Source organism: Eleginops maclovinus, chromosome 9 (genome assembly GCF_036324505.1).
Source record: "Eleginops maclovinus isolate JMC-PN-2008 ecotype Puerto Natales chromosome 9, JC_Emac_rtc_rv5, whole genome shotgun sequence".
Classification (NCBI taxonomy): domain Eukaryota; kingdom Metazoa; phylum Chordata; class Actinopteri; order Perciformes; family Eleginopidae; genus Eleginops; species Eleginops maclovinus.
In genome coordinates this window covers 27,167,735-27,194,297 of record NC_086357.1, presented here as the reverse complement: position 1 = coordinate 27,194,297, position 26,563 = coordinate 27,167,735, and the positions used below count along the sequence as shown (strand labels likewise).

General features: G+C 43.1%; 1 protein-coding gene across 1 annotated transcript in view; it reads left to right on the top strand.

Annotated features, from left to right (window-relative positions):
* The window catches only part of atp10a (ATPase phospholipid transporting 10A), a 35,997-nt gene that overhangs the window by 5,410 nt on the left and 4,024 nt on the right, over window positions 1-26,563 (top strand). Inside the window, exons 2-20 of the mRNA XM_063890619.1 lie at window positions 3,532-3,736; window positions 4,661-4,746; window positions 6,255-6,361; window positions 6,450-6,581; window positions 7,610-7,740; window positions 9,120-9,372; window positions 9,452-9,669; window positions 9,774-9,968; window positions 11,279-11,530; window positions 11,854-12,403; window positions 19,534-19,637; window positions 20,112-20,238; window positions 20,670-20,854; window positions 21,259-21,616; window positions 22,854-22,930; window positions 23,909-24,034; window positions 24,639-24,839; window positions 25,013-25,093; window positions 25,192-25,296. Coding sequence (XP_063746689.1) covers window positions 3,532-3,736; window positions 4,661-4,746; window positions 6,255-6,361; window positions 6,450-6,581; window positions 7,610-7,740; window positions 9,120-9,372; window positions 9,452-9,669; window positions 9,774-9,968; window positions 11,279-11,530; window positions 11,854-12,403; window positions 19,534-19,637; window positions 20,112-20,238; window positions 20,670-20,854; window positions 21,259-21,616; window positions 22,854-22,930; window positions 23,909-24,034; window positions 24,639-24,839; window positions 25,013-25,093; window positions 25,192-25,296 — 3,493 coding nt within the window. The remainder of the gene's footprint in view (window positions 1-3,531; window positions 3,737-4,660; window positions 4,747-6,254; window positions 6,362-6,449; window positions 6,582-7,609; window positions 7,741-9,119; window positions 9,373-9,451; window positions 9,670-9,773; window positions 9,969-11,278; window positions 11,531-11,853; window positions 12,404-19,533; window positions 19,638-20,111; window positions 20,239-20,669; window positions 20,855-21,258; window positions 21,617-22,853; window positions 22,931-23,908; window positions 24,035-24,638; window positions 24,840-25,012; window positions 25,094-25,191; window positions 25,297-26,563) is intronic.

Genomic DNA, 26,563 nt, shown 5'->3' with positions numbered 1-26,563 from the left:
GTCTCATTCTGGTTCTGCTAGTTTTAATGCTCAACACTCGTTGTTGTTCTCTTTGTCCTTCTGATAATTGTCCTTTTTCTTGTACCCCCCCCCCCCCCCCTCTTAGATTATATATTGTGTTGTATTTTTGGTCTAAATCCACTGAGGTAGTTTTACTTATGCTTTTTTCACACAGAATAACTTAATCCAATACATTTAATGAGCCGATCTTTGGTTGAAAACAAGATGTAAAGTGGGGGTTTTCAAATAATGACCAGGTTGTGAAAAGGTGAGCGAACATGTTTCCCGTCCCACAGGTGGATTTACATTTTATACGCATGAATCCTCGATGCATGTGGTTTCTGTTATCTTTGACTTCACACTTTATTAAATGTACAAAGTCCTGTGTAAGCATAACATACCAAGATGTGTATCTCTAAATACTCCGGAGCGCTCTTCTTACTGCTCGTACTCGTAGAAAAAGCCACAACACGTTCTCTTTAAGAAGCGCAACTTAAGGATTCATAGTTAGTTTCCCTACGTTTACTTTACAAATCAGAAAACGTTTCTTGGGCGCAAACAAGTACGTGATAAATCACATGTCAGAAGTCTGTCCTTCAATGCTGCAGGAATGTATCTTCCATTCTTAGTGCATGACTAAAAAATACTACAGTTAATAGACTGCAAAAAATATGGCCCACACACACGACTAAATAATTATCCAGTTAGGGAGGAATGTAAGAGCTGAGAGACAACAGCAAGATAAGGTTGGGATGTTTTGAAGCAGGGATGTTTGGGGTTTCTCTCCAAAGTTGGTGTATTCACTAAAATAAGTGTAATCTTTAAGCTTCTACATTTCCACATGCTGTTCCCTTTAGTGTTTACTTCCTATCTCTCTTCTTCTGCTGTTCCCTTTGGTGTTTACTTCCTGTCTGTCCTCTTCTGCTGTTCCCTTTAGTGTTTACTTCCTGTCTGTCCTCTTCTGCTGTTCCCTTTGGTGTTTACTTCCTGCTATCTTCTTCTGCTGTTCCCTTTAGTGTTTACTTCCTGTCTGTCCTCTTCTGCTGTTCCCTTTAGTGTTTACTTCCTGTCTGTCCTCTTCTGCTGTTCCCTTTAGTGTTTACTTCCTGTCTGTCCTCTTCTGCTGTTCCCTTTGGTGTTTACTTCCTATCTCTCTTCTTCTGCTGTTCCCTTTGGTGTTTACTTCCTGCTATCTTCTTCTGCTGTTCCCTTTAGTGTTTACTTCCTGTCTGTCCTCTTCTGCTGTTCCCTTTAGTGTTTACTTCCTGTCTGTCCTCTTCTGCTGTTCCCTTTGGTGTTTACTTCCTATCTCTCTTCTTCTGCTGATCCCTTTAGTGTTTACTTCCTGTCTCTCTTCTTCTGCTGATCCCTTTAGTGTTTACTTCCTGTCTGTCCTCTTCTGCTGTTCCCTTTAGTGTTTACTTCCTGTCTGTCTGTCTTCTTCTGCTGCTCCCTTTAGACTTTACTTCCTGTCTGTCTTCTTCTGCTGTTCCCTTTAGTGTTTACTTCCTGTCTGTCTTCTTCTGCTGTTCCCTTTAGTGTTTACTTCCTGTCCGTCCTCTTCTGCTGTTCCCTTTAGACTTTACTTCCTGTCTGTCTTCTTCTGCTGTTCCCTTTAGTGTTTACTTCCTGTCTTTCTTCTTCTGCTGTTCCCTTTAGTCTTTACTTCCTGTCTGTCCTCTTCTGCTGTTCCCTTTAGTGTTCACTTCCTGTCTGTCTTCTTCTGCTGTTCCCTTTAGTGTTTACTTCCTGTCTGTCTTCTGCTGCTGTTCCCTTTAGTGTTTACTTCCTGTCTGTCTTCTTCTGCTGTTCCCTTTAGTGTTTACTTCCTGTCTGTCTTCTTCTGCTGTTCCCTTTAGTGTTTACTTCCTGTCTCTCTTCTTCTGCTGTTCCCTTTAGTGTTTACTTCCTGTCTGTCTTCTTCTGCTGTTCCCTTTGGTGTTTACTTCCTGTCTCTCTTCTTCTGCTGTTCCCTTTAGTGTTTACTTCCTGTCTGTCTTCTTCTGCTGATCCCTTTGGTGTTTACTTCCTGTCTGTCTTCTTCTGCTGTTCCCTTTAGTGTTTACTTCCTGTCTGTCTTCTTCTGCTGTTCCCTTTAGTGTTTACTTCCTGTCTGTCTTCTGCTGCTGTTCCCTTTAGTGTTTACTTCCTGTCCGGCTTCTTCTGCTGTTCCCTTTAGTGTTTGCTTCCTGTCTGTCTTCTTCTGCTGTTCCCTTTGGTGTTTACTTCCTGTCTGTCTTCTTCTGCTGATCCCTTTGGTGTTTACTTCCTGTCTGTCTTCTTCTGCTGTTCCCTTTAGTGTTTACTTCCTGTCTGTCTTCTTCTGCTGTTCCCTTTAGTGTTTGCTTCCTGTCTGTCTTCTGCTGCTGTTCCCTTTAGTGTTTACTTCCTGTTTGTCTTCTTCTGCTGTTCCCTTTAGTGTTTACTTCCTGTTTGTCCTCTTCTGCTGTTCCCTTTAGTGTTTACTTCCTGTTTGTCCTCTTCTGCTGTTTCCGTAAACTCCATTTCTTTCTGTCGATTGATATGACTGCAAATAATCCCTCGACCCTCCTTAGCAACGGTCTGCTCTCCTTAGCAACGGTCTGTTAGCGAAAAATTGCAGACCCCCTGGAATGCCCAAATTGACCAATCAGCACGAGTATTCTACAAAGCTGTGTAATGAATTAAAATAACCACCTCATGGAATAAGTCTCACCTTGCACTGATACTGCTTTTACTGCGATGGGAAAGTCTTCACTTTTCCTCAACGTTATTCATCGATTTTCCCTTAATGCAAATTATGAATGTATAGGTTTTCCGTTGCCTTTGTCTCTGATTTTGTTCTGTTCAAGTACAAAATCATCAATGTTTACACCTCGTGCATTTCAGTGTCAAAATTCCAGGGAGGGAATGTTTTTATGTGGATGTGAGTCATTCATTTCAGGGAAGGGGAGTGTATTCCTCACAATTCCTTACCATATGTCGCTCTGGTGTTCGCATTTTTGATCATATCCTCCTTCCAGGAATATCACAATGTGTTGACTGTTTTTCACATCAAAAGTCAAGAGTTCAGCAAGTTCCATAAAATAGTGTGAACACAAACTCGTTGGTTGATCGTGTGGAGAAAAGAAAACGCAGCAGGAAGCTACCAATGTGCTGCTGTGGACGTATTTAAACAATATTCAATATCAGTTTAAATGATTGCTTTATTAAAATTAAGGACAATTTGAAGTGTATTAAATATTTACAGAATATTTTCGTAGAATAATATATATTTGTTTTCATTAATAACCTTTTTTTCACATTGGGAAGATTTTACATTCATTTATTTTAATCTTTGTTTTATTTTATTTTATTTTAGTTTTTTTAAAGATATTTTTAAAGATATTTTTAAAGATATTTTTAAAGATATTTTTAAAGATATTTTTAAAGATATTTGTATTAATTTTTATTTTTATTATTTCAATTATTATAATTATTTTTCAACTTTATAATAATCGTAATAATTCATGGCTTTTATTTCAGCACTTTTCTTTCTCATTGTTCCTTCAGAGTGGAGAGGCGTTACGTGGAGAAGTTCTGGAAGGAGGTGAGGGTGGGGGACTTCATCCGGCTGCGCTGTAACGAGATCCTCCCCGCCGACGTGCTGCTGCTCAGCTCCAGCGACCCGGACCGCCTGTGTCACATCGAGACCGCCACGCTGGACGGAGAGACCAACCTGAAGCAGAGGCAGGTGGTGCGCAGCTTCCTGGACCTGGTGAGACCCAACGCTGCCGTTACAGCCATCCTGGTGTCATGATAAACACCCCACCGGTGAATTTAAACACGGTGGTTGCTAACAAATGTCTTAACGAGACGATTAGACATCATCACGTCCAACAGTAGAAGAAAAGGTGGAGAAAAAGCCGATACTAAAATGTTTGTGAAAAACTGAAACTAAAGAAAAGAACTATTTGCAAACGACTAAATCAAAAGTCAAAATCTGAATAAATAAGCATTTCCTAATAAAATATTACACTTTTTGGCAATTTATGAAATGCTAAAATGCATATAAATCCATTTTATTCAAATATAAGGCTGTTTCTGCCCAATTAAACTACCTGAAATAAGTCCAGCTCTGTCCTGGGGGAGCCCTCTGGACACTGTGGATGTGGTGGGGGACAGGAGAGGGATGGCAAAGCTGTCCTCCCTACTGGACGATGTGTGCCGCCCCCTCCAGGACACCCAGCTCCTTCAGTGACAGACTGCTGCACAGATAGGTCCTTCCTTCCTGCAGCAGTCAGGATGTACAACCACCACAGCCCCTGATAGACCGCCCCACACACAGACTGGAATCCCCCTGATGTGCAATAACACTATATGTAAATATAAACTCTGTGCAATATACCGTCCTGCAGTTTCACTGTATGACCATGTTATTTTACGTGTTAGCCATCTAACAAAACAAACAACTCCTCCCTTTACCTGCACTATTTACTGTTGTAATCAGGTACATTTCCCCTTTGCGGGACAGATAAAGGATCTCTGATCTAAAACGTATCTTCTAGGAGGGGTATATAATGCATGGTTTTTGTATATCTATGAATATTAATAAGCAGAACATCAGTCCAGAGTATCATTATTCCTGAGTTGCAGCCGCGGCCTGAATGAGCAGCTGTTGTGTTTTGTTGTTTATTTGCAGGATTGTGATTTCGACCCCCTGAAGTACAACGGCATCATTGAATGTGAAAAACCAAACAACGACCTGAACCGATTCAGAGGCTACATGTGAGACCTCTCTTCACTTCCGTTTCTCTGTACATGTGATGCAGGGACATGTAGAGTAATGAATCCTGCAGGATGGAAATAATGTGAAACAGTGTGGTTTGTTTACCAGAAGCCAGAAAAGTCTCCAACTTATAATTATGACCTAAAGTTTTTCCAAAGTCAGGATTAGGATTTGACTTCTTGGGATGTGGTTGGACCGCGCTACAGATGTATGTGCTTCATCAGGAATATACTGGAGCTGTAGTACGTTGGAGAGAAACGGTGGTAGTGAAACAATAGTGATCTGATCATTCAACAAAGGAGATTTATAGAAAGCATTTGACTTATTTTATACATTTATTGACAGGGAGCTATGTAGACCACGAGAGCTATATATATACCATGATGTGATGCAGCAACTCTGCAAGCATAAAAGAATCCTTTGCTTCAAAACCTTATTTTTCCACAGTTGTACTTATGAATAATAGTCAAATAATCCCAATTTATCGGGTTTTTCTGTGGAATTCGTACCCAAAATGGGTCTAAGGACACAGGATTGTTAAGCCCCCTGAGAAAAATGTATGACATTGCGATAAATAGAGTACCACTAAGCACTTACTTTTCTGTAGCCTGACCCAGACTCCTACAAAGTCAGGGTGTCTTAGCATCTCCTGTTTTGTTTGAACCTTTTTTTGTTCTGATTCCTGTGAGAAAATGCAATGCATATTGACCGCTTTACAAACCTGGATACCACTTAACATGAGTGTGCACTTCTACATCAGCTGGAGAAATGAGGTTATTTGTGAATGCATTTGTAGTTATGTACGTTTTCATGTTCCTACAAAACCTTCTTTCATTGCCTGACAACTTCATGGTGACAACAAGACCCCTGTTAAACCACAATGTGACCTTTCCACTCTTTGGTTCAAAGAAAGAAGGAGAAACAGTTTGTTTTAGAGGTTCTGATTGGCCGATTTTGCTCCCTTCAGACAGAGCCAGGCTAGCTGTTTCCCCTTGTTTCCTGTCTTTATGCTAAGCTAAGCTAACTGGGTATCTATCTTCTTATAAAATCCTCTGCGCGAAAACCAGAAGGTGCATTTCCTAAAACAAGTTCTGGTCGTGTTCATCAGTAGGAAGCATCGTGTGTTGAGAGCTGGATGAAAGGAAAGTGATGTCCTCTGAGCTTACAGTCCGGCTCACCTGCAGTCTTATGTTCCTGACGGTTATTTTTCACTCTGAAGGAGTCCAGATGCTGCAGGTTTTAGGTTGCCAGGCTGCAGCGGGACTAAAGAGGTTCCGGGGGGGGGGGGCATTTACATCAGCAGCGTTTTATTGCTTTAAGGCCGATCTCTGCCGAGAATCCACCATGTGTCTCAGAGTGTGTGTGAAGTACGGCAGCAGCTTAGGGACAAGATTAGTCATCTGTAACGCCGTAGGGTCGTTGTGTCGTGATACTCTTCCAGTTGTGCTTTTAAATTCCCAAAACAAATCAATGTATTTTTATTAATCTGCATCTTTTCCCTCGACAGAGTCCATCGCAGTGGCCGGAGAGATGCACTTTACAAAGAGAACCTGCTGCTGAGAGGATGCACCATCCGCAACACAGAGGACGCCGTGGGGATCATCATTTACGCAGGTCAGCAACACCCTCCCCCACCCCACCCCACCACCACATTAACCTTGTCTCTCTCCACTTGTTAACCTCTGACCTTTTGTCCCTGCAGGTCACGAAACCAAAGCCATGCTGAACAACAACGGGCCGCGATACAAGCGCAGCAAACTGGAGCGGCAGATGAACGTGGACGTGTTCTGGTGCGTCATCATCCTGCTCGTCATGTGCCTGTTCACTGCGGTCGGTAAGAAACTCCCCCAGAGATACATACTGATATACACCTGAACATCAGCAGGAGAGGACTCTTTAAAGTAGAGACACTACATACTGATATACACCTGAACATCAGCAGGAGAGGACTCTTTAAAGTAGAGACTCTACATACTGATATACACCTGAACATCAGCAGGAGAGGACTCTTTAAAGTAGAGACACTACATACTGATATACACCTGAACATCAGCAGGAGAGGACTCTTTAAAGTAGAGACGCTACATACTGATATACACCTGAACATCAGCAGGAGAGGACTCTTTAAAGTAGAGACTCTACATACTGATATACACCTGAACATCAGCAGGAGAGGACTCTTTAAAGTAGAGACTCTACATACTGATATACACCTGAACATCAGCAGGAGAGGACTCTTTAAAGTAGAGACTCTACATACTGATATACACCTGAACATCAGCAGGAGGGTACTCTTTAAAGTAGAGACACTACATACTGATATACACCTGAACATCAGCAGGAGAGGACTCTTTAAAGTAGAGACGCTACATACTGATATACACCTGAACATCAGCAGGAGAGGACTCTTTAAAGTAGAGACACTACATACTGATATACACCTGAACATCAGCAGGAGAGGACTCTTTAAAGTAGAGACTCTACATACTGATATACACCTGAACATCAGCAGGAGAGGACTCTTTAAAGTAGAGACGCTACATACTGATATACACCTGAACATCAGCAGGAGAGGACTCTTTAAAGTAGAGACACTACATACTGATATACACCTGAACATCAGCAGGAGAGGACTCTTTAAAGTAGAGACGCTACATACTGATATACACCTGAACATCAGCAGGAGAGGACTCTTTAAAGTAGAGACTCTACATACTGATATACACCTGAACATCAGGAGAGGACTCTTTAAAGTAGAGACACTACATACTGATATGCACCTCTGACTGTTTACGGAGCCTTTTTTATTTATCCTCTCTGCTGTGTTTTTGTAAGTTGACCTTGTGCTGCTTTCCGCTGCAGGTCACGGGCTCTGGATGTTTCAGTACGGAGATAAGAGGCCGGTGTTTGACGTGCTCAGCCCCGAGGGGACGGACTTATCACCCGTCATGTCGGCCATTTATCTCTTCCTCACCATGATCATCGTCTTCCAGGTACGCGGCAGAGAGGAGCAGAGGCTCAGATAATAGTAACATTAAAGTTAGAGATGTTTTATCCCTCAGTATGCTATAAATCAGCCGACCTCTAGATCTGTATCTACACTTTTTAATCTGGAAAGGCAGAGAGGACTTGCTCCCTGCGGAGGAATGATCTTTATGACAGCAGAAGGAGATTGACATGGTTTCTCTCAGAAATGTCCTCCTGTCCTGTGTCACATGTCGCAGTTCTGGCTCACTTTGCAATCCTGGTCGTTTTGGAGGTTGGAGACCTTTGCCAGATAAACTTATGACTGTGTTGGCGGGAGCTGGGCTTTCCCTCCCAAAAGCCATGACTCATTTCAACTTTCCAGAAATGTTGCCTGGAAATGTCTCACCCTGGATTACAGCAACATTTCATAAGAAACCCAACATACACACACTACATGTATGTATTTCTCCCATTGGTCCTAGAGGTAAAGAGACATGGTTCATTGAATATATTTGTTCTATTGCAAGACTAGATTATTCTCTGAGAGCTTCTGCAAGGAACGCTTGTTCTCAGTTTGATGATTCATCGGGTCATGACAGTCATTTCATTTAACCATTTCACGTGTTTATCTTTCACTTTTAGTATTTAAACTCTTCCCATAACTTTAAGCCTTATATCTCAGCCCTTTAACCATTATTATCATTTAATCCTTTCATGGTTATTCATTATTTTAATCTCTTTATTTGAGTGGTTTATTTTGTTTTTGCTTATTATTTTTATTTATTTATAAACTTTATCCATATTTTAAGGTAATTATCTCATTATGAACTTAATTCCGCCTTTATGTTTTATTTGTATTTAATTATTTGAATTATTTCTTGGCTATTTTTTGCTTTTTATTTAACTTGTTTGTCCTTTACTTTCAGCATATCATTTAAGCCCATTATTTTTAACGTCATTATTTAATTTATAAATATTTATTTCATTTGTCCATCGACAAACTTGTCTGAATAATATATTCATAATTTTTTAAGATAATTAATGAAACATTTTTAAAGCTAGTTGTTTAAACAGTTTTTGTATAATTTTAGTTTTTTATTTGAACAATTCATCCAGATTTTCTAAGCTAATAAATGAAAGTGGACATCCATACTTTTACTGTTAATGCCCTTTATGTAGCGTATTCTTTGAAAGAAAATCCATGTTTTTAATGTAATATTTAAAACTGTATGCATTATTTAATGTAATTATTGAAAAGGTTTTCCATTTCTTCCTAATTTGTTTACATCATCATTGAGTCTGTGAATGCATCATCTGTAACTATCTGTGAATCTTTTTTTTACTCCATGTTCTTCCCATCATGCACCTCCTGTAAATCTCTCTCTCTGCCCCCCCCCCCACCCAGGTGTTGATCCCCATCTCCCTGTTCGTGTCGATCGAGATCGTGAAGATCTGCCAGGTGTTCTTCATCCACCAGGACCTGGACCTGTACGACGAGGAGACCGACTCCAATCTGCAGTGCCGAGCGCTCAACATCACCGAGGACCTCGGACAGATGCAGTACATCTTCTCCGACAAGACCGGCACGCTGACGGAGAACAAGATGGTGTTCAGGCGCTGCACTGTCGCCGGGGTGGAGTACTCCCATGATGCAAATGGTGTGGAAAACAAACACCTGTATTACTTGAAGTCATTCATCGATAGAAAGTCACTCTTAATGATGCGTGTGTTTTCCAGCCAAAAGACTCGCCATGTACCAGGAGATGGACTCTGAGGAGGAGGAGTGCCCGTCTCGCGGCGGGACCCTCCCCCGGAGGGACAGTGTGGGCAGCCATCAGAGTGCCAAGGTGGTCCTGCGCTCACAGAGCACCAAGTCCCACCGCAGGACCGGCAGCCGGGCCGAGGCCAAGAGGGCCAGCATCCTGTCCAAACACACCGCCTTCAGCAGCCCCATGGTCAGTACCGTACCACACCATAACAGACGGCCAGCTGCCTGTCCAAACACACCACCCTCAGCAGCCCCTGAGCCCCTGTCCCTCCCCCCCTCTCTGATAAACAGGAGAAGGACATCACCCCGGACCCTCAGCTGCTGGACAAAGTGAACGAGTGCGGCAGTCAGATGGACTTCATGCGGTTCCACAGCCAGCCCATGTCCCAGCTGCCCTCTGACCTCGCAGACGTCCTGGACTTCTTCGTCGCCCTCACCATCTGCAACACGGTGGTGGTGTCCTCGCCCAACCAGCCCCGGCAGAAGGTAAGACCCCCCTACAAGGACTCATTACCTCAATTAAACAATTAAGCCTTTTTACTGTTAAGGAATAAAGGAGAGAGTCCAATCAGCCAGAAAGTAGGAGCACTTTTGGGGCTCATTTGTGTACAGTTTCTGGTCGTATCTCTGATGGTCCACTCAGAGTGTGTGTGTGTGTGTGTGTGTGTGTGTGTGTGTGTGTGTGTGTGTGTGTGTGTGTGTGTGTGTGTGTGTGTGTGTGTGTGTGTGTGTGTGTGTGTGTGTGTGTGTGTGTGTGTGTGTGTGTGTGTGTGTGTGTGTGTGTGTGTGTGTGTGTGTGTGTGTGTGTGTGTGTGTGTGTGTGTGTGTGTGTGTGTGTGTGTGTGTGTGTGTGTGTCCTCTACAGAGCTGATATCCTCTCCTCCACACAGTCTTCTCCAGCTGACAGTCAGAGGCACAAATGAGTCCCAATTAGTCGTTATGTTTTGTTATGAGTGTGTTTCTGTTGGAGGTGATCTGAGACGATGTGAGGAGGTGTAAATCTGCACAGAATCATTGGCTTTGATACCGTCTGCTCTCTGATATTATTGTGGGTCCTCTGGGCCAATGTGATTGTTTACATTTTATTATGATGCCCTTGAGGCTAACCCGGCTCCTGAGTGATTTATATCTGTGTGTGAGAACCACTGTGAGTCACTCCTGCTACTGTACCGCCCCGCCTCGGGATGCAGAGAAAGAGAAGCTGCATTTCCATCAATACTGAAGTCTTTTTTTACTGATAATAACATAACTCTGATTACAGATTAATAAGAGAAACCAAACTTAATGAATTTATATTTCAATTTGTCTAGTTTTTGTTGATTTGTTTTGGTCTTGAGCTAATGTTGGGCTATAGAGGAACTACAGCACGGTCACATGACTTCACGTCACCACCGCTAAGCTAAAGGAGGCTAATGTTGGGCTATAAAGGAACTACAGCACTGTCACATGACTCCACATCACCACCGCTAAGCTAAAGGAGGCTAATGTTGGGCTATAAAGGAACTACAGCACGGTCACATGACTTCACGTCACCACCGCTAAGCTAAAAGCGGCTAATGGTCAGCTATAAAGGAACTGAAGGGAATTTCTCCTCTCTGTTTCAATTTGTGATGTTGAAGCACTTTGAGCTGCACCGCTATGAAAAGTGCTGTACAAATAAAACCTTTACTTTGAAATCAAGCATTTATTTCCTCTTTCTCAGGTCCGTATGAGGTTTGAGCTGAAGTCTCCGGTCAAGACGATCGAGGACTTCATCAAGCGCTTCACCCGAGCCGCCTGACCTCGGGCTCCAACAGCAGCAGCTCCTCCAGCCTGGTCACCAACCGCTCCTTCACCCGCGGCTGCTCAGCGTTTTGTCCTCGCCGTCCGCCGAGAGCACCCTCACCAAGCTGGACGAGGAGCAGAATCTGCAGCAGGCCTTCAGCCCTGTCCCGCCTCAGTACGACGGAAGGCCGTTGAGTGCGGCGGAGGGCGAGCTGCGATACGAGGCGGAGTCTCCGGACGAGGCGGCGCTGGTTTACGCCGCCCGGGCCTACAAGTGCTCCCTGGTTGGGCGCCTCCCGACCAGGTGACCGTGGAGCTGCCTCACCTGGGGAAACTGAGCTTCGAGCTGCTGCACACGCTGGGCTTCGACTCACCAGGAAGCGCAATGTTCGGGTGGTGCGACACACTGACGGATCAGATCACTGTACCTTAAGGGAGCCGACTCGCTAAGCGAAAAGCGGCTAATGGTCAGCTATAAAGGAACTGAAGGGAATTTCTCCTCTCTGTTTCAATTTGTGATGTTGAAGCACTTTGAGCTGCACCGCTATGAAAAGTGCTGTACAATAAACCTTACTTTGAAATCAAGCATTTATTTCCTCTTTCTCAGGTCCGTATGAGGTTTGAGCTGAAGTCTCCGGTCAAGACGATTGAGGACTTCATCAAGCGCTTCACCCCGAGCCGCCTGACCTCGGGCTCCAACAGCAGCAGCTCCTCCAGCCTGGTCACCAACCGCTCCTTCACCCGCGGCTGCTCCAGCGTTTTGTCCTCGCCATCCGCCGAGAGCACCCTCACCAAGCTGGACGAGGAGCAGAATCTGCAGCAGGCCTTCAGCCCTGTCCCGCCTCAGTACGACGGAAGGCCGTTGAGTGCGGTGGAGGGCGAGCTGCGATACGAGGCGGAGTCTCCGGACGAGGCGGCGCTGGTTTACGCCGCCCGGGCCTACAAGTGCTCCCTGGTTGGGCGCCTCCCCGACCAGGTGACCGTGGAGCTGCCTCACCTGGGGAAACTGAGCTTCGAGCTGCTGCACACGCTGGGCTTCGACTCCACCAGGAAGCGCATGTCGGTGGTGGTGCGACACCCACTGACGGATCAGATCACCGTCTACACTAAGGGAGCCGACTCCGCCATCATGGAACTCATCAGACCCCCCGACACAGGTAGGACCCTCATTCTCTAATTGAAGGAACTCGGTGTGTAGGGTGGACTTGAAATTTGAACATATTTTAAAGGAGAAAAAATTCAGGTGTATATCAGTTTGTAGCGTCTCTACTTTAAAGAGTCCTCTCCTGCTGATGTTCAGGTGTATATCAGTTTGTAGCGTCTCTACTTTAAAGAGTCCTCTCCTGCTGATGTTCAGGTGTATATCAGTATGTAGTGTCTCTACTTTAAAGAGTCCTCTCCTGCTGATGTTCAGGTGTATATCAGTATGTAGAGTCTCTACTTTAAAGAGTCCTCTCCTGCTGATGTTCAGGTGTATATCAGTATGTAGAGTCTCTACTTTAAAGAGTCCTCTCCTGCTGATGTTCAGGTGTATATCAGTATGTAGCGTCTCTACTTTAAAGAGTCCTCTCCTGCTGATGTTCAGGTGTATATCAGGATGTAGCGTCTCTACTTTAAAGAGTCCTCTCCTGCTGATGTTCAGGTGTATATCAGGATGTAGTGTCTCTACTTTAAAGAGTCCTCTCCTGCTGATGTTCAGGTGTATATCAGTATGTAGCATCTCTACTTTAAAGAGTCCTCTCCTGCTGATGTTCAGGTGTATATCAGTATGTAGAGTCTCTACTTTTAAAGAGTCCTCTCCTGCTGATGTTCAGGTGTATATCAGTATGTAGTGTCTCTACTTTAAAGAGTCCTCTCCTGCTGATGTTCAGGTGTATATCAGTATGTAGTGTCTCTACTTTAAAGAGTCCTCTCCTGCTGATGTTCAGGTGTATATCAGTATGTAGTGTCTCTACTTTAAAGAGTCCTCTCCTGCTGATGTTCAGGTGTATATCAGTATGTAGTGTCTCTACTTTAAAGAGTCCTCTCCTGCTGATGTTCAGGTGTATATCAGTATGTAGTGTCTCTACTTTAAAGAGTCCTCTCCTGCTGATGTTCAGGTGTATATCAGTATGTAGTGTCTCTACTTTAAAGAGTCCTCTCCTGCTGATGTTCAGGTGTATATCAGTATGTAGTGTCTCTACTTTAAAGAGTCCTCTCCTGCTGATGTTCAGGTGTATATCAGTATGTAGTGTCTCTACTTTAAAGAGTCCTCTCCTGCTGATGTTCAGGTGTATATCAGTATGTAGTGTCTCTACTTTAAAGAGTCCTCTCCTGCTGATGTTCAGGTGTATATCAGTATGTAGTGTCTCTACTTTAAAGAGTCCTCTCCTGCTGATGTTCAGGTGTATATCAGTATGTAGTGTCTCTACTTTAAAGAGTCCTCTCCTGCTGATGTTCAGGTGTATATCAGTATGTAGAGTCTCTACTTTAAAGAGTCCTCTCCTGCTGATGTTCAGGTGTATATCAGTATGTAGTGTCTCTACTTTAAAGAGTCCTCTCCTGCTGATGTTCAGGTGTATATCAGTATGTAGTGTCTCTACTTTAAAGAGTCCTCTCCTGCTGATGTTCAGGTGTATATCAGTATGTAGTGTCTCTACTTTAAAGAGTCCTCTCCTGATGATGTTCAGGTGTATATCAGTATGTAGTGTCTCTACTTTAAAGAGTCCTCTCCTGCTGATGTTCAGGTGTATATCAGTATGTAGAGTCTCTACTTTAAAGAGTCCTCTCCTGCTGATGTTCAGGTGTATATCAGTATGTAGAGTCTCTACTTTAAAGAGTCCTCTCCTGCTGATGTTCAGGTGTATATCAGTATGTAGCGTCTCTACTTTAAAGAGTCCTCTCCTGCTGATGTTCAGGTGTATATCAGTATGTAGCGTCTCTACTTTAAAGAGTCCTCTCCTGCTGATGTTCAGGTGTATATCAGTATGTAGTGTCTCTACTTTAAAGAGTCCTCTCCTGCTGATGTTCAGGTGTATATCAGTATGTAGCATCTCTACTTTAAAGAGTCCTCTCCTGCTGATGTTCAGGTGTATATCAGTATGTAGTGTCTCTACTTTAAAGAGTCCTCTCCTGCTGATGTTCAGGTGTATATAGTATGTAGAGTCTCTACTTTAAAGAGTCCTCTCCTGCTGATGTTCAGGTGTATATCAGTATGTAGTGTCTCTACTTTAAAGAGTCCTCTCCTGCTGATGTTCAGGTGTATATCAGTATGTAGAGTCTCTACTTTAAAGAGTCCTCTCCTGCTGATGTTCAGGTGTATATCGTATGTAGAGTCTCTACTTTAAAGAGTCCTTTCCTGCTGATGTTCAGGTGTATATCAGTATGTAGTGTCTCTACTTTAAAGAGTCCTCTCCTGCTGATGTTCAGGTGTATATCAGTATGTAGTGTCTCTACTTTAAAGAGTCCTCTCCTGCTGATGTTCAGGTGTATATCAGTATGTAGTGTCTCTACTTTAAAGAGTCCTCTCCTGTTGATGTTCAGGTGTATATCAGTATGTAGAGTCTCTACTTTAAAGAGTCCTCTCCTGCTGATGTTCAGGTGTATATCAGTATGTAGTGTCTCTACTTTAAAGAGTCCTCTCCTGCTGATGTTCAGGTGTATATCAGTATGTAGTGTCTCTACTTTAAAGAGTCCTCTCCTGCTGATGTTCAGGTGTATATCAGTATGTAGAGTCTCTGATTGGTTATCTGGCCGGCTCTGTTGTTATTGGTCAACCTGCTTAGAGATGTCCCGCCCCTTAGCCTATGTTGGAGCGCGAGCCAATAGAAGTGCAAGTGTTCCATAGTGATGTCACCATGTTCAGGAAGTAAACAAAGGAGTCCAATGGAGTCGTTTCAGGCATACAGAACACTGTATAACACACTACAGGAAAAGGAAGACCCAAAGAAACAGAGTAAGGCCTCTCTTCCTCTTAAAGGATAGTGTTTTTATTCATTTCCAGTTAGACAACAAACTATGTACTCTCGCCTTTTCCAACACGTGTGATTATTGGCTTCATAAAAATGTACTCAACATTTTACTGGAAAACCTGAAAGAGTCCTTGAATTTATTTGGAAAAGGTCTATGACCCCTGCATCTGACATGTAGGTTATGTAGGAGCTTTTATTTTTAGACGTTGCTTCACTGCCGATCTTTATTGGAACCTTAAAAAAACACACACACTTCCTGCCACGTCGCGTGTTTTCCTCTTGATCTGAAACCTTGTTCCACACTCGGCAAGACTTTAATGGTTCAATGTTAGTATTCAAGGCACAAAGAGCCACACAGGCACTTTCACTAATGCTCTGTACACAGCCTCCACACATCTGTACACACACACACACACACACAGTCTGTGGTTCTGCACGAGTTTATTTTCATTATTCAAAGACAATGGGCCCCATTCACTTACCGTGGAAACTGCAAAAGTGTTTTTCTTTTTTTTGCAAAAGAACACACACTTACTTCGTTTTTCCCAGAGTGTTGTTCTTATTCAGGATTTGTTATTGGGTGAGACTGGTATGTTCGCACACTTACACACATTTATTAAGGCTGGCGTGTTTGAGCTCCGGAATTTTATTTCCAAAGACAGGCAGAAGAAAAGGGACACAAACGTCACGTTGACTCCTCTTGGTTATTTATAGAAAGCCAACGTCGACATGAACAGGCAACACTATGGCAGAAATGAGTCCTAAAACCCTTAGAAGTCCTTTTTATTTCTGCAGATTTATTAATTATTAGTTATTGAGGTAAATTGCACATTGATAAACATACCGTCAATGCGCCAGACTTTGCTAAGAAGCTATTTTTTAAAACTGTAATACAATCAATAAAAACATGCACCTCAGATTCTAATATTGCATTGACGCTTTTGACAGAGCTCAAAGAGGCTTTACAAGCAAATAAATGAACAACAACTTTCATTTTTATCACAGAAAGATTGTTTCTAAACCTCTTTTTCACAACATAATACAAACTGTTCCCGCTGTCAGCCAATCAGAAGCGGAGTAGGGCGAGTCATCCTTATAAATCAAGTATCACCCTCCCTCTCCTCCTCCGTGTGTCTCAGCTCAGAAACTTTAATGGCCGACAGGGTGTGTCCACATCATAGACCGTATACTATATAAAGGTCCACACAAACACACACACACACACACACACACACACACACACACACACACACACACACACACACACACACACACACACACACACACACACACACACACACACACACACAACTCCCCGCTTTGTTTTTACCATTGGGTGAAAGCAGCCAATCAGAGTGCAGTATGAGTTGGTCCTCCTCATAACACAGACCTCCATAAAGGCTCCATTCAGGCGACAGTGAGGGGGGGGGGGGCTCAGTTTCTCTTTAATAACAACACTCATGGTGCCGAATGTCATGACGTTGTTCCAGCCTCGCTCTCCTGCTGCAGAGACGTGACGTCTAACAGCAAATTCCACCTTAAAACTGAACTTATATTTTAGTCCATTACATTAGCCGCCATTAGTTTAGCGGTGGTGACGTGCAGACATGTGTAGTGTGTACTTCTTTATGGCATTTCAACTGATATTAAAGGGGTCCTTTTATGCTTTTTGGGGGGGTTTTCCTTTGTTTACTTCCTGAACATAGTGACATACTATGTAACGCTCCTATTGATATACTGAGGGGCGGGACATCTCTAAGCGGTTAACCAATCAGAGCAGACTGGGCTCTGGTTTCAGACGGAGGGTGAAAAGAGGTGCTGCAGCACAGGCAGTATGAGAAAAATAAAGAGACGCTACATACTGATATACACCTGAACATCAGCAGGAGAGGACTCTTTAAAGTAGAGACTCTACATACTGATATACACCTGAACATCAGCAGGAGAGGACTCTTTAAAGTAGAGACGCTACATACTGATATACACCTGAACATCAGCAGGAGAGGACTCTTTAAAGTAGAGACGCTACATACTGATATACACCTGAACATCAGCAGGAGAGGACTCTTTAAAGTAGAGACTCTACATACTGATATACACCTGAACATCAGCAGGAGAGGACTCTTTAAAGTAGAGACTCTACATACTGATATACACCTGAACATCAGCGGGAGAGGACTCTTTAAAGTAGAGACGCTACATACTGATATACACCTGAACATCAGCAGGAGAGGACTCTTTAAAGTAGAGACTCTACATACTGATATACACCTGAACATCAGCAGGAGAGGACTCTTTAAAGTAGAGACACTACATACTGATATACACCTGAACATCAGCAGGAGAGGACTCTTTAAAGTAGAGACGCTACATACTGATATACACCTGAACATCAGCAGGAGAGGACTCTTTAAAGTAGAGACTCTACATACTGATATACACCTGAACATCAGCAGGAGAGGACTCTTTAAAGTAGAGACTCTACATACTGATATACACCTGAACATCAGCAGCAGAGGACTCTTTAAAGTAGAGACACTACATACTGATATACACCTGAACATCAGCAGCAGAGGACTCTTTAAAGTAGAGACTCTACATCCTGATATACACCTGAACATCAGCAGGAGAGGACTCTTTAAAGTAGAGACTCTACATACTGATATACACCTGATAATGAGCAGAATATGCCCCCTTTAAGTTCACATTCCTCTCTGAGACGTAGTGTTTTGTCCTTGAAGTTCAACAAAAGAGCTGAAATAATTTCCTTCCTCGCAGAAAACTCCCCTTTGTCTCCTACATTGTCTAAATCCGTGCAGACTTGCCCTTTTGTGTTGCACATTGGTTTGTTTCTTTGCACCTGATGACCAGGGGAGTAATAAATATATCAGGGAGCTCCACATACAAACTGAATCTTCAAAGTGGTCGTAATAATCCCCTCAGGGACTCTTTAACGTGCAGCACACTAATCCTTTTTAAGGTGGACTTTCCTTTATTTCTGCTGCAGGAAAAATAAACATTGCAGTTCCACCTGCGTCTGTTGGCGGTCTGCAGCGCTCTGTCAGAAGGGAAAAAACTCCTATTTCCTTGCAAATATTTAGTCTTTTACAGCCAAGAAAGACTGTTCCAAACAACTACAGTTATACAAGAGAGCAAGATGAAGTCTGGGGCTGCAACTCAGGAGCATTTTTATAATCGATGAACTGTTTCTAAAAGTCCAGAGAGATGTCTTTTTTCTTCAGACCAAAGAAACTTCACTTTATTGTGATATAAAACAGAGAGAAGCTGCAGATATTCACATGTTTTGACTAGATGTAGCAGTTCTAGAAAAGAAGATACGATATTTAGGACTTTTTTTTATCCCTTTCAATTATTAATAATCAGGAAATTGTTAAAAATGTCGATCCTAGTTTCTTAAAGTCCAATGGGATGTCTCGTTTTGTCCGGCTCGACCAAAACAAACAAAGACATGTTTGCATGAAAAGTTTGTGGTAAATCCAACATCAAAACGACTAATGAATCAGTCTAATTTAATCGGAGCCGTTCTAGAAAAATGTGTGAACGTCAGAAATGAAAAAAGCCATTTTAAAAAGAAGTCGGGATTCTTTTTGGAGTCCAAACATGTAAATTAAAGAAGTCCATCCCAGTTCCTCAAAGTCTGAGGTGATGTGTTTGGAAGTCTCGTTGTGTCGGGGATTATAAAACTCAGACAGCAGCAGATATTCATGTTTATTAGAGGCTGAAAGTATTACTTTTCCTGTTGCTTTACAGGCATCAGTGTGTCAGTGTTGATCTTTTCTCAGGATTAACAAAATGATCCGTCTTGTGTTTGAATCCTTCAGATTTCTGACGGTTTAGTGTTCGTATTCTTTTCAGTAAATGTATTCATGTGTGGCGGTGTGAGGGAGAGAGTGTGTGTGTGTCTGAGGCTGTGTGTGTGTGTCAGCAGACGGATGAACCAATCTGTTTGTCCTCCTGCCAGTAACCAAAGACATGAACACATTTGTGAATACAGTTATATTGAAATCATTTAGACGGCGGTTTTGAATAATTTCCTTTGCATTTATTGGGATTTATATTGATGTATTTTTCCGGATTTAAAGTATATTTATATATTTATTGTATTTGTACATGTTTCATGGTACATGTATGGAAGAACTAAGTCAATAAAATGACAGACAGACAGTTAATAGGAATATTTTACAGACATTTTGAGTAATATGAACACTTGATATGAAATATATAACAGCAGCATAATGTAGTAAATGTAGATAGACAGATGGCTGTTTCCGTGGAAGTTAATGTTCAGTATTGTTTATTTTGCTGTTCCTTTTAAGGAAACTCCAAAGGGAAACGGCACAAGAAGATTCTCAGCCGGACCCAGCACTTCCTGAACCTGTACGCTGCAGACGGCCTGAGGACGCTGTGCATCGCTAAGAAGGTAAAACACGTCCTCAAGAAGTGTCCTCTCCTTAACCTGTTTTAATAAATTGAAGAGGAAAGATAAGGCATGTAATCAAAACCCAAATTAAGAGGGGATACCTTTCATATTGTAATAAAAAAGCACAGTAATTTGCAGCCCAGCTCAGGGTGTCATTCTGCGTGACTCAGATGCAATCTGTGCCACTTTCCCAGGCTGTTAATATATGCTCTCACCAGCCGCGCTCATTATGTGTGTGTGTGTGTGTGTGTGTGTGTGTGTGTGTGTGTGTGTGTGTGTGTGTGTGTGTGTGTGTGTGTGTGTGTGTGTGTGTGTGTGTGTGTGTGTGTGTGTGTGTGTGTGTGTGTGTGTGTGTGTGTGTGTGTGTGTGTGTGTGTGTGTGTGTGTGTGTGTGTGTGTGTGTGTGTGTGTGTGTGTGTGTGTGTGTGTGTGTGTGTGTGTGTGTGTGTGTGTGTGTGTGTGTGTGTGTGTCAGGTCCTGAGTAAGGAGCAGTATGCGTGCTGGCTGCAGCGCCACCTGGAGGCGGAGACGGCGATCCAGGGCCGAGAGGAGCTGCTGTTTGAGTCGGCGCTGCGTCTGGAGACCAACCTGCAGCTGCTGGGTAACTCATGGATTTTGCCCCAAAACACCTTAATAATCCATATTTTGGGGGGGCTTTCAAGGTGTATTGGGAAACTGCCGGTAAAGAAAGAGTTATGGCGCTGATGGAGGGAGTAAAACTGAGAGAAAAAGCTGAGAAAGACTCAGTTTGGGAGAAGAAAAGCTGAAATTCTCCATAAATCTTAATCTTTTCATGAGAATTTCCCACTTCAACTGATTTAACACTTTGATCTCAGGGAATATTTCAAAATCCTCATTCATTTCTTCTCGGGAATAGACCATTTTAATGTCAGATAATCATGTTTTTCTTGGAATATTAGTTACTATTTGTTTAGTTTTTTTACCCACAATGCATCTCCTACTCAGGATAATTGTGTTCCTGCTACTGTGGATGTTAGAGGTTGTATCACCGTCGTGTTTCTCCCCCCTCAGGTGCGACGGGCATCGAGGACCGGCTGCAGGACGGCGTCCCCGAAACCATCGCGTCCCTGCGGCAGGCCGGGCTGCAGATCTGGGTTCTGACCGGAGACAAACAGGAAACGGCCGTCAACATCGCCTACGCCTGCAAACTGCTCGACCCCGAGGAGGAGATCCTGACGCTCAACGCCGACTCTCAGGTGCGAGGGAGTACACGTTAGCATTCTGATGTTAGCATTGAGCCCACAGCTCCGCTCTGTCTGATTCAGATTACTTTGTTGAGTTTTGGTTAGAAAAAACAAAACAGTAAAGATATTTTAATTCAAACTAGAAGTTAAATTAAATGTCCAATCGTTTTAGAAACTTAAGCAGCCAAAGTAAAAACGTGATGTAGAAGAGGAAGTATTTACTGTACAGTCATGAAAGCAGCACCAATGATTCCATCTTCCTCTTGGTGAGATATTCGATCAACATAACACTGTTTCCGTCTCTGAAAGGCCTTTTTTAAAGAGGCCGTTTAAGGACAATGTTAGTCTGAGCAGCTCCACATCTGTGAGCCAGATGTTGCTCAGTTCACCTGACGACTCGCTGTGTCTCTGAACAGGAGGCGTGTGCTGTGCTGCTGGAGGAGAGTCTTCACTACATCCAGGCCAAATTCCTCTGCAGCTCGTCCGAACACACCACCACCAAATCCTACCACAGCAACGTCTCGCCCTTTGGGATCTACACTCCCCCTCCCCCTCCCTCCTCCTGCCCCCCCGCCCCGCCCGCGGTCCACCAGCTGGGCTTGGTGATCGACGGCCGGACACTGGCGTACGCTCTGGATCGGAGTCTGGAGGATAAGTTCCTGGCGGTGGCTCAGAGCTGCCGCTCAGTGCTCTGCTGCCGCTCCACGCCGCTGCAGAAGAGCATGGTGGTCAAACTGGTGCGCAACAAGCTGAAGGTCATGACGCTCGCCATCGGTACGTTCAAGTTCAACATCCACGCCGTTCTGTTTCAGCCCTTCTGACTTTTTAATGAGAATCCTAGAATTCTGACTTTTTTTCAGAAAATCTCAGAAGTCTTGACTTTTTTCTCATAAATCTGGAATTTTCAAAATAAAGTCTGAATTCCCCAAATATCGAAATTCTGTAAATGTTCGGAAAATTCTGAGTTTTTTGAAAATCTCAGATTTCTGAAGTTTTTCACAAAATTATGTTTTTTCTAAAAATCAGAAATTTCAGTAAAAAGTCTGAATATTGTTTTTCAGATTTCTGACTTTTTTTGATTTTGATAAATACATTTGTTGCAGTAATGCCAGAGAGAACGAAATACACCCGAATCACCCGAATCACACACATGATGGGTTTAAAAATCTACGGAGAAAATCTGTCCTATAACTCAACCTGTCTGACCTAAAGTACATTTAGTTTTGTAATATTATACTTATGCTAAGCTTCAACTCCGGGTGATTTCTCATGAGTGTGAGGAGTAACCGGGACCAGCAGAGGGATTTACTCAGAAGTGTGATTCTGACTAAAAGAGGCTGCTACTGAAATATGTCTCTTTGGTTTCACCTGTTGGCAGTGCTTTAACATTCCTCTCAGATTTATCCTCCGGTTCTCAGGGTACTTCATGTACTCGCTGCTCTGGAGGAGAAACAAATATCCAACATTAAATAAACCGCTGCTGTCGAATAAATAACCTGCAGCTGATATTATTCATACATATACAAACTTTAGCAGCTCTGCTTTGAGAGTTTGTAGAATCAGGAACAGCTACAAAAAATAAACAGTGTGTGGGAGAGAAACTCCCAAAGCCTTTGCAGACCATTTACATGCACTAAACCTGTAGAACACACAACAGGAAAGAGAAACCCAAAAAGCAGAATAGGGCCTCTTCAATAGGAGTTAAAGTGTCATAAAGAAGTACACACTCCTCACACACCTCCATGCCCCTCGTTGTGACCACTGAGTCGGCACAGAGGGACTTTCGATCACCTTAGTAATTAACTCTTAATGAAGCTGCAGGAGGATGAAGGTGACTCGGGGATATCGGGGTGACTCTCAAAGACTGCTCGTTCGTTCCCGCTGCTCTCTGGAGGATCCGTTCTGCCAGCTCAGCGCTCTCCTGTCATTGTGCTGTTAGCAGCGATGCGCAGGAAACACGATGATGCACCTGAGTGTGTGTAGTGACTCTCTCTCTGTTCACTGATCTCAGGTGACGGGGCGAACGACGTCAGCATGATCCAGGTAGCGGATGTGGGCGTCGGCATCTCGGGACAGGAGGGCATGCAGGTGAGCAGGGGGACAAAGTGAGGCGGGGGGTTTGGATCTGAATCCTGTAATTATACAATTTCTGACTATTTCTTAAAAATGATGCTTTTTTTACTCAAAATTCTGCCTTTTTTTCCTACATTTCGACTTTTAAAAATGTCCCACTCTTTTCTCGTTGTTCTGCCTCCTTCAGGTGACCCACACTTTGTGTCTCCCAGTTCCTCTTCCTTTCTTTTTCTTTTCGAACTTCTTATTTTTTTTCTCTCCCAAATTTTGGCTTTTTTGAATTTGCGACTTTTTCTTCAAATGTTACTTTTTTCCTAAAAAATCTGACTTTTTTTTTCAAATTTCTGACTTTTTTCTAAATGTGTTCAAACACTTATTTTGAAAGTGTTTTTAAAAAATGTTAAAAATGATAAATAGTGAAAAATAAAATATACACATTGTTGTGTGGACCAAAATATAATACCAACTATTATGCACGTGATATTCTTCCCCACCATGACAGAAATGGAATAAAGACACATATTCTGATATGGGTCATTTTTGACCCACTTAAAAAGGGATGAATGTACCCCTTACTCATTTAACTGAACCCCCCCCCCCCCACCCCCGGTACCAGAGAGGCGATCCTGAAAAGCATGATGGAGATCCCCAATTAGTCTGCAGAGGCGCGCTGCTGTTCAGCACATCTGTTGGAGTCCCGGCTACATTAATCATTTCTAATCACAAGGCAAACCGTGCTCGTATGTTTGAGTCACGGGAAGATAAAAGGGCCTCTGGGAAAATAACTGAATAAATGATATCTATAAAAGTGTGTTTCAGAGGCCGGGATGTTTTTAGTTCTCCCTCTCCTGCAGTGTGTCATATCTGTCATCCCTGTGCAAATGCAGTCTTTCCATGCTGTTGAAATTCACGTCTATAGCGGGTTCGCTTGCTTTACTTGATATAATATAGCGTATCTTTCTCATCACGGTCTGCCTCCGTGTTTTCCTGCAGGCCGTGATGGCGAGTGACTTCGCTCTGCCTCGGTTCCGGTACCTGCAGAAGCTGCTGCTGGTTCACGGACACTGGTGCTACTCCCGCCTCGCCAACATGATCCTCTACTTCTTCTACAAGAACGCTGTGAGACGCTTTTACTGCTGCACCAATAACCTTCCTCTCACGGCATCCCTGCAAACACTCGTATCCCTGAATACAAATGTGTGGATAAGATAGTCTCAAACCAAATCTCCGAATAACACCAAGGAAAACCAGACTTGTGTTCCCTTCTGTAAGCTCCACATACGTCAGTGTCTGAAGAAACCTCTCGCTATTCCTTGCCTTGAAGGAATTGTTTTTACACAGCAGCATGTAACCAAAGCACAACTCATGAGTTAAACATTTAATAGAATTAGCATAAAATACTGTCAATAAATCCCAAACTTTATTGTTATTATTTATAAATGATTTTCTTTAAATGAAATGAATATGATAAATGAGCACTAACAGTAAATATCAACCAATAGAAAATGTACATCTATAGAATGCACCATTAAAATATACAGAATGGATTGGTTAACATTTCTCTGTTATCTTTATTATTCTGATTATTTTTACTGTATATTTTCTGTTTTGGGGGAGACACACAACTCTAAATGTCTTTGACTTGACATCTAAAATGGCAAAACTAAAAAACAACACGTGATTGATTTAATGTATTCTCTCCGTTCTCGCTCTGTCCCCCCAGATGTTCGTGGCGCTGATCTTCTGGTATCAGTTCTACTGCGGGTTCTCTGGGTCGTCCATGATCGATCAGTGGTACCTGATCTTCTTCAACCTCATGTTCTCCGCCTTCCCTCAGCTCATCACCGGCACGCTGGACAAAGACGTGTCTGCAGAGACTCTGCAACAACTACCTCAGCTCTACACCAACGGGCAGAACTCTGAGGTCTGCGCGCTCTTATTTTGAAAATATCTGTAGCGAGAGCATAGAGTGTGTTTCTGTTTAGAGAGGCTCACAGTGAGAGGAAGAGGAGATTCTCCTCCGGTGTGTCTCAGTATTTAAGTGGTTGTTCTTTGGAGTTAATTCCTGTTTCATTTATTGCTGTTTTATTGTCTCAGGAATATAAGCCATATATGTTCTGGATGAATATGATCGATGCCTTCTATCAGAGTCTGGTCTGCTTCTTCATCCCCTACTTTGTGAGTCTCCTTTTCATTATTTGAATCATAAATAATTCCACTTCAGTTTGTTCATCTGCTCATCACCCCCTCCTCCTCCTCCTCCTCCTCCTCCCCAGGCCTACGCTGACTCTGACGTGGATTTGTTTACGTGGGGAACTCCCATCACCTCCCTGGCTTTATTCACCATACTGGTGCACCTGGGCATCGAGACCAAAACCTGGGTAAGAAGGAAAAACGTCTAATGGTTGTCGTCCCCTTGATCCTCCTTAGCGACAGTCTGTTCTCCTTAGCAACGGTCTGCTTGCGAAAAATAACTGACCTCCTGAATGTCAAACTCGACCAATCAGGATCAAGTATTCAATTAAGCCGTGTGATAATAGGATTTCATCACTTAGAAGAGCCTGTTCTCTCTCTGTGCTGCTTTTTCTCACTCAAAACAAGGAGGAACACGGATGTTTACCTGCAGCTGATTGGATTGGAGCCGAAAGCTTTGAGAATCAGAGGCTTTAAATCAGTCTGACAGCACACTGCCTCCCCCCCAAAGCTCCCAAATATTTATTTATTCGCCCACACTCCCTTCCTCCCTGCCTCTCCGTTTCACTCTCAGGTGTCCACATGTTTCCAGTAAACGTGCTGGTCAGGAGCCATTTCAAATTTACGACCACGCAGTGAATCAGAGTCTCCTCCATTATGCTGAGGCTGTAAATTCCCCCCACCCCCACCCGACATGTTGAAAATGTCCTTTTCTGCACAGAGGGGTTTTCACGGTGAGCGGCAGGTAAACACCTCCTGCTGCTCCGAAGCATAATGCATGATGGGAAAACGCTGTGAAAGTCAATTAAAGGTATTTGAGATGACAGCGGGCCGGTGTGTGTGTGTGTGCGTGTGCGTGTGCGTGTGTGTGTGCGTGTGCGTGTGCGTGTGCGTGTGCATGCGTGTATAGCGTTCACCTTGTCAGATGTCTGTCATTCAGGGGCAGGAGGTCCATTTTGCGGTAACGGCTTAAAAACGAGGATAGAAAATGATTTGTGTGCTCACTTCTTTTTAATAACTTTTGAATGTATTGTTTTTTTTCACCTGCTTGAATTTCAAGTATGTAAAATGTTCCCCAAGGTTCTAGAATAAACTAAAAGTGTTCCTAAATCCCAGCATAAACCAGTGCCTTATAAAGAAGGTTAATATCTAGAGAAACATCTGCAGCTATTACACAATACAAAGATCAAATGCCTAATTGTTATTGGTTATCATTAAGATAAATGCCAGCTCAAACAGACTGCATGCTTTTTATGAAATCAATTAAAGTATTAAATACTTTCCTTTTTAAAAATGTCTGTGTGTGCAGCCTCGTAGGATGCAGTCTCCACCTTTCCATTGACCCACTCCCTCATATCCGGATGCTTGTCTATTCTCAAATGTCTAAATATAATTCCTTAAGCTGTAATCAAACCAACCATAATAACAGGAAATGCTCTTTTTGAAATATGGGGC